This window comes from Oryzias melastigma, linkage group LG7, assembly GCF_002922805.2.
Source record: "Oryzias melastigma strain HK-1 linkage group LG7, ASM292280v2, whole genome shotgun sequence".
NCBI classification, from domain to species: Eukaryota; Metazoa; Chordata; class Actinopteri; order Beloniformes; family Adrianichthyidae; genus Oryzias; species Oryzias melastigma.
The window spans coordinates 22,206,044-22,218,506 of record NC_050518.1 but is presented as its reverse complement, the minus strand read 5'-3'; the positions used below and the strand labels follow the sequence as shown (position 1 = coordinate 22,218,506).

The 12,463-nt window shown below is 40.7% G+C and overlaps 1 protein-coding gene across 6 annotated transcripts in view; it reads left to right on the top strand.

Annotated features, from left to right (window-relative positions):
- Positions 1 to 12,463, top strand: part of pkig (protein kinase (cAMP-dependent, catalytic) inhibitor gamma) — a 40,156-nt gene that overhangs the window by 25,824 nt on the left and 1,869 nt on the right. For 2 of the 6 annotated variants that reach the window (XM_024292250.2, XM_024292247.2), the window contains one exon: positions 11,766 to 11,950. In XM_024292250.2, coding sequence (XP_024148018.1) covers positions 11,794 to 11,950 — 157 coding nt within the window. In that variant the 5' untranslated portion in view covers positions 11,766 to 11,793. Of the gene's footprint in view, positions 1 to 7,980; positions 8,003 to 8,280; positions 8,357 to 11,653; positions 11,676 to 11,765; positions 11,951 to 12,463 lie in introns of those variants that run through there. The other 4 variants (XM_024292248.1, XR_002921353.2, XM_036212892.1 and 1 more) reach the window with 4 other exon arrangements.

Here is a 12,463-nt window from a genome sequence, read left to right as displayed (position 1 = left end):
CTCCTGCGGATACAGGAAATAAAGTTTTCCACTTCATCTTATTGCTTTTCCATCAGCCGGGTATTTTAATGCTATCTATACATCTCCTCTTGCAAACAACTCTACATAATATTTATAATGGATTTTATTTTGCTGTGCTTTTCAATAGCGCTTAAATGTACAGATCCTTTATTCGATTGTGAAGTTGAAGATTTCCCACAACTACTTAATGCCCATTAGGTCTCTCATTAAAAACCAGTTCAATTAGTCAATGTCCGATTTAAGGTTCAGAAGTTCTAAATGTATATATTTGTTTGATTTACAAACATTTTAGCAAATCCTTTGTTTTTTTGTAATAATGTTTAACAGACATTGTATGTAAATTCTGTTAATATGAAGTTTGTTTTGCAGCTAACAGCTAAAGAGGTGACACACATACAGTATATAAAGAGTATATGGAGGTTTTAGCTCCTTTAGCTCTTGTCGACAAAAAGAACAAACTATACAAATCCTCTGGAAAGTATCTTCTGTTTTCTCCTGTCTGTTGTTCCTTTAACCTCTGAGCCGCTCTCGCCCTCTTATCCTTTGTTAGACCGTGCAGCCCGATGGGGAAAAGTTCATTTGCCATTTATCGGAAAAGCAAAGCTATTAACACTTGAGCTGAAATGACTACTTGATAAATAATTTCGTCAGCTGATGGAAAAGTGCAGCTGATGGAGCAGCTAAAAGCAACAGCGGAAAACTTTTTATGACTTTGCTTTTCTCTTCCATAATCCAACAATACTTTTAACTTACCAGGAAAAGCTGTGAACTTGTTCACAAAAATCTGTAAACTAGAATTGACTTAAGTTTAATCCTCAGAAAATCCTGATCCACACTTTATAGTCCATTATCTGAATTGTTTTTGAGAAAATATGATGCAACTTTTAAACTTCGTCTTACTTTTAAAAAACATTTAATCATCTGTTTTTTGACAAACACAGCTAACAGTTGTAGCATAAGTTCAGTAAAAAAGATGCACTTTGCTGCTGTGCCTTCTTTTCTCCTCATGGACAAAACATCGGTTGCTATGGTGACTCAAAGATGCTTTGGGTCCTATATCTTCAGATTCCTCCGTTCTATATAAACACCCACAAATGTAAAACTAAAAATGACTCTGTGTAAAGTAAATACCAGCTTTTGGGGAAAAAAAAAAAACGCTTTTGTTATCGGATGACCAGCATTTTTCAATGAAGGATATTGAATCATCTTGTCTACACAATCACTTGGAACACCAATAACCCAAGAAATCAAGCAATGATCACATATTTAGTGTGCATGTACACAACTGAACAGTTTATAGTCTAAAGGGAAACAGAATATTAAGCAATAGAAAATATCTACTGCCATTGTCTTAGTACATGGTTCACTGACTGTGTGCTAATGTTGCACTTTCCTCTCTTTAACACATTGCTTAGAATAGTTAGATGATATCAAGCCTCTTATTTTCCCTTTATAAGCACAAAGATGTCATATGTTGGGGTTCAAAATATTCACTCCTTTAAAAGTTTTCATTTAATGGGTGCAAAAGATGACCTGATGGGATTCACTTGCAAAAACCAAAAACATGATCCCACAGACTCTGCAAATGGTCGGAGAATTGCTAAATATGTTCAGATCCTCATTGGATTTGATCTCTGGAGCAAACGAAAGATGAGAGCTGACCAAACTGCCTGGGAAAAAAATCATGCATTAATGGAGTTGGCATTTTACTCAACAAACTATGACCAGGTATTTAAAATAAAAGCAAAAAAAACAGCTCTAACCTTTTGGTTCCTTTTTACTGTAGCTCATTAGATATTTTGCGTTCTCTAAAGATCGTGGTGTTAATTCACCCTATGTAATGTAATCATTGTGCAGCTAGAGTAGGAATATGTGCACATTTTGTGGAAATCCCCAAAGTACTCATTGTTAAATGTGAATCAGCAATATTAATGTCTGAACTCTGGCAGGACTAGCCATGTTTTCTTTTTGCTTGTGTTTTCCTTCCTATTGTTAACCATCGTAACTCCGGTAAGACCTTTTTTCAAGATTTCAGTGTGAGAGGGATGTATGTTTCTGTATCTCAACCAGTTGACTCAAATCTCCCAGAGTTTTGAAAACATCCTCTGATGTTTCTCCCATTGGTCAGAACATTGGAGAAACACGGCAGCAGTTGTTAATTGCTGCTTCAACAAAGAGCATGTTGATACTCTTCAGATGATTTAATTACAAACCATAATTATTATTATTGACCTTTATTTAACCAGGATAGTCCCATTGAGATTTAAAATCTCTTTTGCAAGGGAGTCCTGGCCAAGAAGGGTCTCAAACTCACTTTACCCTGGGGCCACTGAAGGCGGAGTCCTACTGAGGTTGGGCTGTATGGAGTTCCATTCGTGCCAAAATTATTTTTGCGTCCACTGTCTATCTTTGGTCCATTGTCTATTTCTACTGAACAAGTTTATTTAACATTTGTTCATGTCTACGCACTACTAAGCAATATCTTCTGTGAAACAACGGGAGCTACCGACGCTGGCAACTGTTGCCCAGGACTTTTATCTGACGACCAGATCCAACGACAATAGCAAATGCAAAGTTTTAAGCATAAAGCTGAAACATCACAAAGCAGATACAAATCTATCCTCTAAGACGTGCGAACATGCAGGAGATATTGCTTAGTAGTACTTGGACATAAACAAATGTTCAATAAACTTGTTAGGTAGATATAGACAATGGACCAAAGACATTTTGGCACAAATTGAACCCCATACGGCACTGGCTGCACGTGTTGAGAAAATGATGTGCAAATAGTCATTTAAAATAAAAATAAAAAGTAAGGAACTCATTAATGTGGTCTGGGGAGGATGTCCTGCCCTCAATGCTTCCCTACTTCAAGCCTGGTCAACGTCACGCCCCACTGAACTTTCATATAAAGGCGAGGACCACAAAATATCGAGTCGGGGGCCGCAAATGGCCCGCGGGCCGCCAGTTTGAGACCCCTTCTGTAAATGGTCTGAAACCATGAGGAGCTTTCCCTGCATTGTTAAACGCTCAATGCACTTTTCTATAGAGTACCGTAGACTTTTCTTATTCCCCATATACTAACACCAGCATGGGTCAGTGCAGGTTCATCACTAGGCCTAGGGACACTTCTATTCCCTGAGATCCAGCTGCTGCACAATTATAGCATAAACTCATCTGGTTTCATGGAGGAATTATCTACAACAAGCATGCTAACTGATAAGAAGTGTCTTTGTTTTCAACTAGATCTGTAATAAAATGCTAGTTTTCATAAATGATAAAAATGTTTTGGCTATTAAAATATTGCGTGCAGTTCTGAGTGTTCACATGTGACATATTGAACCAAAGCCACTTAGATGGCGCTCCACAGTTCAGCTGCTGTTCTGCATGCAGTCTGAGCTGACCTGATTGATTTTTGATTTGACAGAAGATTTGAAGAAGCAACCTTCCAGGGCTGCTTTTGTTTTATTCATCAGTTCCTTCAAGACGTTCCTATTGTGTCTGATGCTAATGGCGTTGGTCAGGCTCCTTGTCTGCAGTTACTCGGCTGATGTGTAATGCCTTTAGGCGTGGGAGCTCGGCTCACTCCTATAAGATGGCAATTATGTGAGAGAGGCAGTGATCATCCTCTATATCTGCGCAGTGAAAAGAAGATTGAAAATTAAATTGGGTTTCCACTGTTACCAGTGATAATTCGACGCGTCTCGCAGTGAAGATGGGGACTTCTGCCGGGGCTCGACGGTGAGCCTCAGGCTTTATGGTGCCAGGGAGAAAAGGAGAGGTGCTGAAAGAGACAACATCGTCTTATCTCCCCTGCAGGAAAACGTTCAAACATCTGTGTTGAAGAGCAAATGCAATATGTCCATCACCGGGGGAAATTAGGTCTTCACGCCCAGCCGAGGTCCCAACCAAAGGGAAGGATGTGAGGCAAATACGCACGGGCACTTATTTATGAGAGGAAGGGCAGAGAGAATGGAAGTGGACTTGTTGTCGGATAAGCAGCTGTTGACATCATGAGCTGGATGACGTCACGTGACCACCACATGTCATGGCCGCTGAGAGAGAGAGAGCCCTGAGGGGATACAGATTTGCATGAATTTGTCTGAAACATTTAGCGTCACTCAGTAGGCACCTGAGAGGAGAAGAGGCAACTCCAATTATAGTTCGTTAGTGCAGTGTGTCGAGCCTGTTGTTGTTTTGTTTAGGCAGAAGAACTGACAGACGATGTTATTTAATCCTTAAAAGACACAGAGACTCATATTTCTGCTTTATATCAGTTCTAGCTAAACAGTTTTTGCCTTCGGGTGATGGCTAAATTAAACTTTTGCACTTTTAATTTGAAAGTTTGAATGTAAAAATTCCAAAGCAAAACGGTTTGGTCCTCAGATTGAACCTGAAGCATGTCTTTTTACAGGCTTGTAAGGGTCTTCCTTTCAATAAACCAAAGCGGCTAAAAAACACAAAAGATTAAAAAAAGATGAATGCCAATTGGGCTGAATAAAGTGGAAGCAGCTGAACAGCACCTAAAAGTCTTAAACCTGCTGTTTTATATGCTAAAACTGATCATTTAATTGTTAAAACTACCAAGATGAATGCTAAATACTTCAATGAATCATGAAGTAAAATAAAAAGCAGAAATGTTCTTAGAAATGCTAAAAGGTCATGAATTGTCTTTTTTGCAAAATTACTGCTTAAATGCAGAAAACTTAATTTATTTAATGACAAAGCATGTTTATGTTTAAACCAGTCCTGTCATCCAGCATCACAGTAAGAAACTCAGCTTTAAGGCTGTAATTAGTATTGACCCCCATACAAAGGTGTATTTAAAACCCTAAGCAATAATTATAGTGTGTAAACATACACAGAAAACGCACACACACGATTTAATGCTTTTTTACTCGTCAAACTAAATATGGTCTCTTTTGAAAGACAATAGTGTCTCCTCATTTATTGTGGGGGGTTGGATTATAAAAATAACCTATGATGGACAAAATCTGCAAAGTATTCACCTTTATTTTTTTCTTTCAATAGTTCTAGATGTTGCCAGTGATACCCAAATATCCCTCGTTCTATGACATATCGTAACTCTTCACGATCAACATGAATCAGCTGATTCTGTCCCAGAAAAAAGTGCCTGACTTTTGCACTGATGTGCAACACATTACTAGCGCTAAGTGTTACATATCGACAAGAATCTGCTTTTCTTCACTTCAGAATCTACTGAAAGGATGTTGTATTAATGGTTGAAGAGTTACGGAAGTCTAAAGAATGTCAACGCTCTGTTGTTTAAAGGGTTAAGGATCTAACACTTCTCACTACACACTTTATACAATTTTCTCAGACAGACATGAATATTTTCTGCAGACAATCAAAGATTTATTTCAGGAGACATGACACTGAAGATATTGACTCACAATGATCTACAGCCAATCAGTACACAGAACACAGTGCAATGTAAAATCAAACACACAAAATAAATATGCAGAACAGAGAGACCACCACGAAAGCTGAACAGCATTATAGCGAAGGACCATAATAGTTCCAATTTCCTTGAATCGTAGTGGGACAAAAGCTCGTTGTGTTATTGACTAAAGGACTGCAAAAAAAAAAGAAGTGTGTGTGTGGGAGTGTTGACTTTATTTACCCCTATAAGGCCAACTTTTTGGCAACAAAGGCCAAAAATGTCAGGAAGAACCAAAGCTAACAGGCTATAATAACCAAGGACAAATGGTCATTGAATCTAAACAAAAGTATGTTTTCATATTAGCATTTGGGCTAACAAGCACTTCCTAAATTCCTCAATCAATATTCCATAATTCATTTGAAATCAAACAAGTCACTAATTGATAGAAGATTATTATCCTATGAATGAAGGATTTTTCAATTTGTGTGCATAAACAAAATCTATTATTCCGGAGATTAAAAAAGTTCTGTCTCCCAACACTTTTGCTGTCATGTCTGTTAATATTCATAAAATGCTTTTGGTGGTAAAGATTTGCTCAGTAAAATGCGGTTTAGTCTTTTATGATGGAGAGGTGGTTTTTGAGAAGAACAGCACTAGAGTGAAGAGTCGGTGGAGGATTCGAGTCGCTGAGATAAACGGGTGACCCTCAATAACAGGAAGAGGTTGCCCATTTTACTATAATTGCTGCAGAGCTAGTCGACAGACCTGAAATTGGCCGGCTAGCTGGTCTTAATAGACGTCAGAATCAGCAAAGAAGCTGGTCTCGGCATGGCTTATTGCAGATAATAGGAGTTTATTACACACAAATCAGGCTTAAAAGGCTCCAGCGGGACAGGAGTAAGGCTGTCTGTCTTAATGGCTCCTGTGGAAGAAGCTGCACTGACTCGTATTCCCTCTGTGATCTCGGAGGCTTTTGTTCTCCATATCTCCGGACCACAACCGTCTCTAGTTACATGTCACCTCGCTCGGTGTGGTCGGTGTTCATGTCGGGCCTCCAGAAAATGAATGCCCAAATCCTCTCTGGGTTGTAAAGCCTGTTTCCTGCTGATAAAATAAATACTTTTTTTTTTTTAGATTCTTCCATACATTTATTAAAAAAAACTAAAACTAATTTACCTTTAAAGTTTGTGTTAATGACCAATGATAAATGTACAAAACAGACCCTTAAATACCGATTGATGTGTAGAAGTCTCTCGATGTGCTGCAAAAGCTGGAAAGGATTTATTAAGAGATGATTACTTAAGTTCATTTATGCCAGCACTTTAGCTCTGGAATGAGCTCAAATCCTTAATAAAGACATTAAGTAAGCACACTCCTCTAACAGCCACAGTAGGAAAATTAATTCATATTTCTAAGACCTGTGAGTTATGCCAAATATATCCCTAATAATAACATGTAACATCTTTGCCAGACTGTGGGCGGAGTCAAAAATATGTACATGTACGTGAATCTAATTGGTAAAATAAGAAATCATACATGCAAAAGCTCCTTACACCTTTACAGGGCTTTTTGAGTTGTTTGGGTCCATGGAGGGTCGTGAAGAGGAGTGGCTACATCTAAGGCCGGGTTTACACCGCATGTGGAGGCACTGCGAAGCGCCGGAGAGGCCGGACCAGACTGAATGCCGTGTGACTGCCTTCCGCACTTTTAAAGTTAGGTAAAGACTTCGGCGGATGCTCCAGAGCTGGACTGGAGGCAGTCTGAGATTAGATCACAGGCCGAACAGGATACACATTTATTGAACACTAAAACTGAATTTTTAAAACTTTAAAAACGTAACTTTTTAACATAATTATGAACTAGACATATAGCATTGAATTTGGGCTAAAAACATCGTAGTAAATGCCAAAATAGTCCAAAGAGCCAGCAGAATGTCAATTTCTAAAACTTTAAGACAGTAATTTTTTTAACATGACTATGAATAAAAACAGGAATATTATTCCAGAATAAATCAACTTAAATCTTCAATAATTTTCAATATTTTACTCTCCATAAAAATATATTTTGTCAAATTATACAAATTAAAATTAAGCGCAAGATAACATTGGGCCGATTGTAACAACAAAACAAAATGATCTGGAGGGCCGGATCCGGCCCCTGGGCCCTGACTTGGACACGTGCTCTTTGGGCTCACCAGCTGACTCTCACAGGGTTAGCTAATTTTCACACGCAGACAAGTTAAGTTAGTCGTGCTTAAGGCCTTACTTGATGTCTGTTTTCTCTTTGTGGCATTATGCGACTTGTTTTCCACAACAGTCTTGGTTCCAGTCCATTTGCATAACTTTTTTGCATCATTCAAATGATGGCAGGTCAACAACAGCAGCCTTCATTCTCAGTCGAGCCACTTTCACAAGAACGAGCTACATGGAGGTTAAAGTGTTTTTGAAAACGCTGCTCCAGTTAAGCTGCTTCCACCCGCAGGGCTGAGCCGGAGGACTCAGACTGAGGAGACTGAAACACGTGCCGAGGAGCAGGAGTCACAGTCCTCTCCCATGGAAACCTGCTCATGATCTCATGGTAGGATTCGATCCACATGTGCAGGCAAGCTGACTAATTTAGCAAACAAACGGCAATTAGACGGCATCGCTGAGCTGGTGGACAGGAAAATGAGAGAGAAACTGGTTAGTTCTCGGTTGGAGCTTGTTGTTTTAATAGATCCAACAGTGAAATCTCCGACTAAAGAAATCACAAGAACTGCAGAAAAGCTTTTTGTGGTTTCAAGATGGTGGGAGGCACTGACTTAACAAGCAGTTGGACATTTGGAAAAATGTTTTTTTTTTCTTTCTTTTTTGCAGAAATGAGTTGTGCTGTTTGAGTCTCTCAGCATCCACTGTGGAGGTGTAATCGCTGTGACAGAGCATGCCGGAACAAGTAATGACTTTCATTTTAGAGGATGTGTTAGTCCATTACTTTTAGCTGATGAAAGGATTAACTCTCGCCTGCATACTCTGTGCTCCCTGAGCTCTACACACCTGTATGCATTAAAGTTTAAAGCAGAGAGTTGTCTGCTGGTGTCACTGTTGGCGTGGGGTTTTCTTACATCAGTTTAGTGACAGTGATAGGGATGCTTTTTTCTCTTAGTCCTTAAAGTCCCACTCTGATGAAAATCTATCCCCCTCCCACCGAAAGGTGTCGCCGGTGACGCTTAAACACAAAATCTTTACCACACTGTAACTTTTCAGCTGTTCACACAGTAGATTCTGAAGGAGAAAGCGGCTCGATGAGCCGCTTTCTCCTTCAGAATCTACTGGACTTATCGTGTGATTTATTGAAAAGTTACAGTAAATCAAAGAACATAAACACTTGAGCTCCGGTGTTACTCACAGTGAACCCTGACAACAACATGGTACTGTTGGGTCTACAGACTTTTATTTTGAAAAGGTGAACAATAAAGCTTTTGCCCCCTCCCACCCGATTGAGGGCAAAGACACTATTTTGCTCACAGACGTGGAAACTTTCTCTGCCGTTTCCACAAATAAAGATGAAGAGATTTCAAAGTAATGCCAGCGGATCAGCCGCCGGTTTGTTGTTTTAAAGGTAATTGCAAAGTGCGTCTGTTTTCTGGTGTTGCGTGGGATCCTGAAAACCCTACAACCTCATTCTGTGTGCCAAATGTTGTTACTGATTATCCCACTGCACTCTTTCTGCCTACTGGCAATTAGGTTAAATGAGAAATTAGATTTTTGCTCAGCGGGTCAGGAGCAAAACTAGCAAGATCTGCACTGGCTTCCTGCATCCCGCCGTGCTTTCACTGGACTCCTTTTGGCATTTCTGCTGTTTGTCGTTTGTGTTGACTTCAGGGGTTTTTCAGAAAAGGGATGAATAAGTTAAATAAAAATGCAAAGTAGTTTGTTCATCCTCCCCCATTTTTGGACATTTTCCATCATAGGTGCTATTGTGAATCCAGAGGAGTCTGGATGGGGAGTTGGGTGAGGGGGATTATCATGTTTGGACCATTGACTGTATATGAGAAGTGGACTGAGTGGCCCCTCCCCCTTCACAGGAAGTACCAACTGGTTCCATGATACCAAAATCCAATAGACTTTAATTGAGAAATATTTGTTTGAATAATCATTCTTCCTCTGATACCTTTTATTAATATAATCTTGACAATTCTAACTTTTTTTCATTTCTTTTAATTCCAAGTTATTCAAGTTATAACCTAACTAATTAAATGCCTTACTAAATGGATGTGGTGTCACGTGCAACTTTTGGTACATTTGATTGAAAGATTCTTCTGATTGGAGATCGTGGTTGCCATAGAAACATTGACTCAGATCAGTCACTGCTTACTGATGATGTTACCTGGCTCCAACATGGCAGCATCTGTAAAAAGGAAAAATTGGCGATTGAAATGACTTAATCTGGTTGGAGCCAGAAGTCAACCATTTTCTATTGGTGACGGTACTCTAGTTTGGACCAGAATAAGACAAACCTTTTGGTCATAGAAGACTTTATGGCCTCCTACTGGTTTCTCAGAAACCCTGCCCTCTGCTGCTGATTACCTGGATCAGGTGTGTTTGGCTAGTAAGGAGCTTCAATGGCAGGTTTGGTTGGAAAACATGTAGGACACCGGCCCTCGAGGACTGACTTTGGACATCCCTGTCTTATGGTTAGAGAAGCAGGTATTATGCTGTGATAGATGGAATCCACAAAGTAGGATTATTGATTTTTTTTAAGGTGGTAAAACCCCTCACTACACAATGTATGCACTTCTCTCAGACATGAACATTTCCACACTTTTCTCTCTTGTTTAAACTCTCTTCAAACCTCAATAGAAAAAGAACTCCAGTATTATGATCTACTTAGGATTGTAGATTTTTAGAGATTTGGCAAACTGAACACATTATTTACAGGAAACACAGCACAGAGATTGATTTAGGAGGTCAACATCCAATCAGGACACAGAAAATGTAGCAAAACTGTCAAAGGTAATATAACAATGAACCATTGTAAAGATATTTATGTTTTCTGTTGTGTTTGAGATCTTGATGCCTTTTCACCAAGGATTAGATGCAACAAAATCCCTTTTAGATTAATGTTGTTCTGCATGTTTTCAAACCAGAACCACAAACGGTTCTAGATGCACTTTTCGGAGCGTGCTGTGAAATGTGAAACCCTGTTTAATGGCTGTCGAAACAGATGCTGAACTCTGAGGGTGAGAACGGCGTCTTAATCACACGGGCAGCATCTGATCTGCTCACATATTAATTGAAAGTGAGTAAAGCTGCAGGTCTGCGGGCGTCAGCTCATGAGACATGGCGTCCCGCGGTTCTTGGCTGCCCCCGCCTGTTTCGGGCTGACCGTCAAGATGACAGTCTATCGCAGGATCACACAACCATCTGTGTTTTGGACACAGAAGGAAAGGGCCAGCTGTCCAGAACCGTTGACATTTCCAAGGGTGCAGCTTTCACCTGCAGGCGCTGCAAAACGGCCCTTCACATTCCCCGCAGCATTGTCTGCGCCGGCAGCAGCTGCTGACCTCCCAAACAACCAGGATGTCTACTTCCTTTTTTGATGAAAACCCACTCGTTTGAGAAAGAAAAGGAGAATGGTGCCGGTTGAGTGACACTGAAACAATGCGAGTGGAGGAGTTTGGGAACAGGCTGGCCCCGGGTCAGCATGTCTGCCAGCTCATTTTTATTCCCATCTTGGTCTGGTGCTCACTCCCCCTCATGTTTGTTAGCATTCATCGCTCTAATAGATAGGGAGTGTGTGGATGTAAGCAGGCAGGTTAGCCGTGGAGTCTCTGGATCTCATTTACAATGTGATAATCCGCCTCAGTGTTTTCAGCTCGCTGCTCTTTCCTAGAGCAGGATTTTTTTTTTTCCTCTGAGGACTCTCGTGTTTTAGCGGTTGGCCGGATCCCCGACCCACTTAAATGTGGACTGAGAACAGGAAACAGAAGAGGAACAAGTAGCTAATGAAGCAAAGAGGAACTTCTTTCTTCTGGCTCCACCTCTGTTTGTGCTTCTTGCTCTTTGCTCCTTCTCCACGCTGTTCGAGAGCGGTGCCTCTGGCTGAGACGAATGGACCGTTTCAGAGGTGTCACTGCTCAAAAGGCGCCACTTTTCCTGATTTAATTAGCTCTGACCAATTAGGATAGATGACGGTGGTGCTGTCAGTCCCTGAGCAGAAACAGGAAGGGCAACTATATACACCTTCCTTCTCTTTTGCTTCTCCAGGATCTGTGAGCGTCCTCATAAACATAGGGGGTTGCCCTTTGCACAGCAGGGTGATTGGTGTCAGCCGCAGCTGATGCTCCCCCTCCTCCTTACAGGTGTAATGAGAGCGCAGGTCATGGACAGATGATGGACGTGGAGACGACGTCGTACTCAGACTTCATCAACTGTGATCGCACAGGCCGCAGGAATGCCGTGCCCGACATCTCAGGAGAGGAGAAATCCGTGCCCAGCACAAGCGAGCTCTCCAAAGACATGGCGGAGATGGATCTGAAGGCTGGAGGTCAGTACCGGCGCGGCGCGGCTCCCGGGGAACCTGCTTTTGTGCAGAGCAGGAAATGGATGTGTAAATGTCAAAACCCTTTTATGCAGAAACACAATCCTTTAAGTGGACAGTAATAACAAGAGTGGGTCTGCTTTTCCTGCACTTAACTGAGTGCAATTAAAACAAGGTTTACAGGAAGTTCTAACCCACCCAAAACCAGGAAAAATGGGCTAAAGCAGGAGTGTCAAACTCAACGGGCCAAAATCCAAAACACACCTTAGCTGGCGGGCCGAACAGAATAAACATTCATTGAACATTCTGAAACTACATTTTTAAAAGGTTAAAACTGCAACTTTTTAACATAATTATGAACTACATAGATGGCATTACCTGTGAAACTGCAGGTGTGAATCCTGGAAGCTGAATTTGGCCGCTGAAATTGATGGCTAAAAACGCTGAAGTTGAAAGATGAAATTATTGAAGCTAATAGCTGAAAACACTGAAGCTGATAGCCAGCTAAAATATTGACTA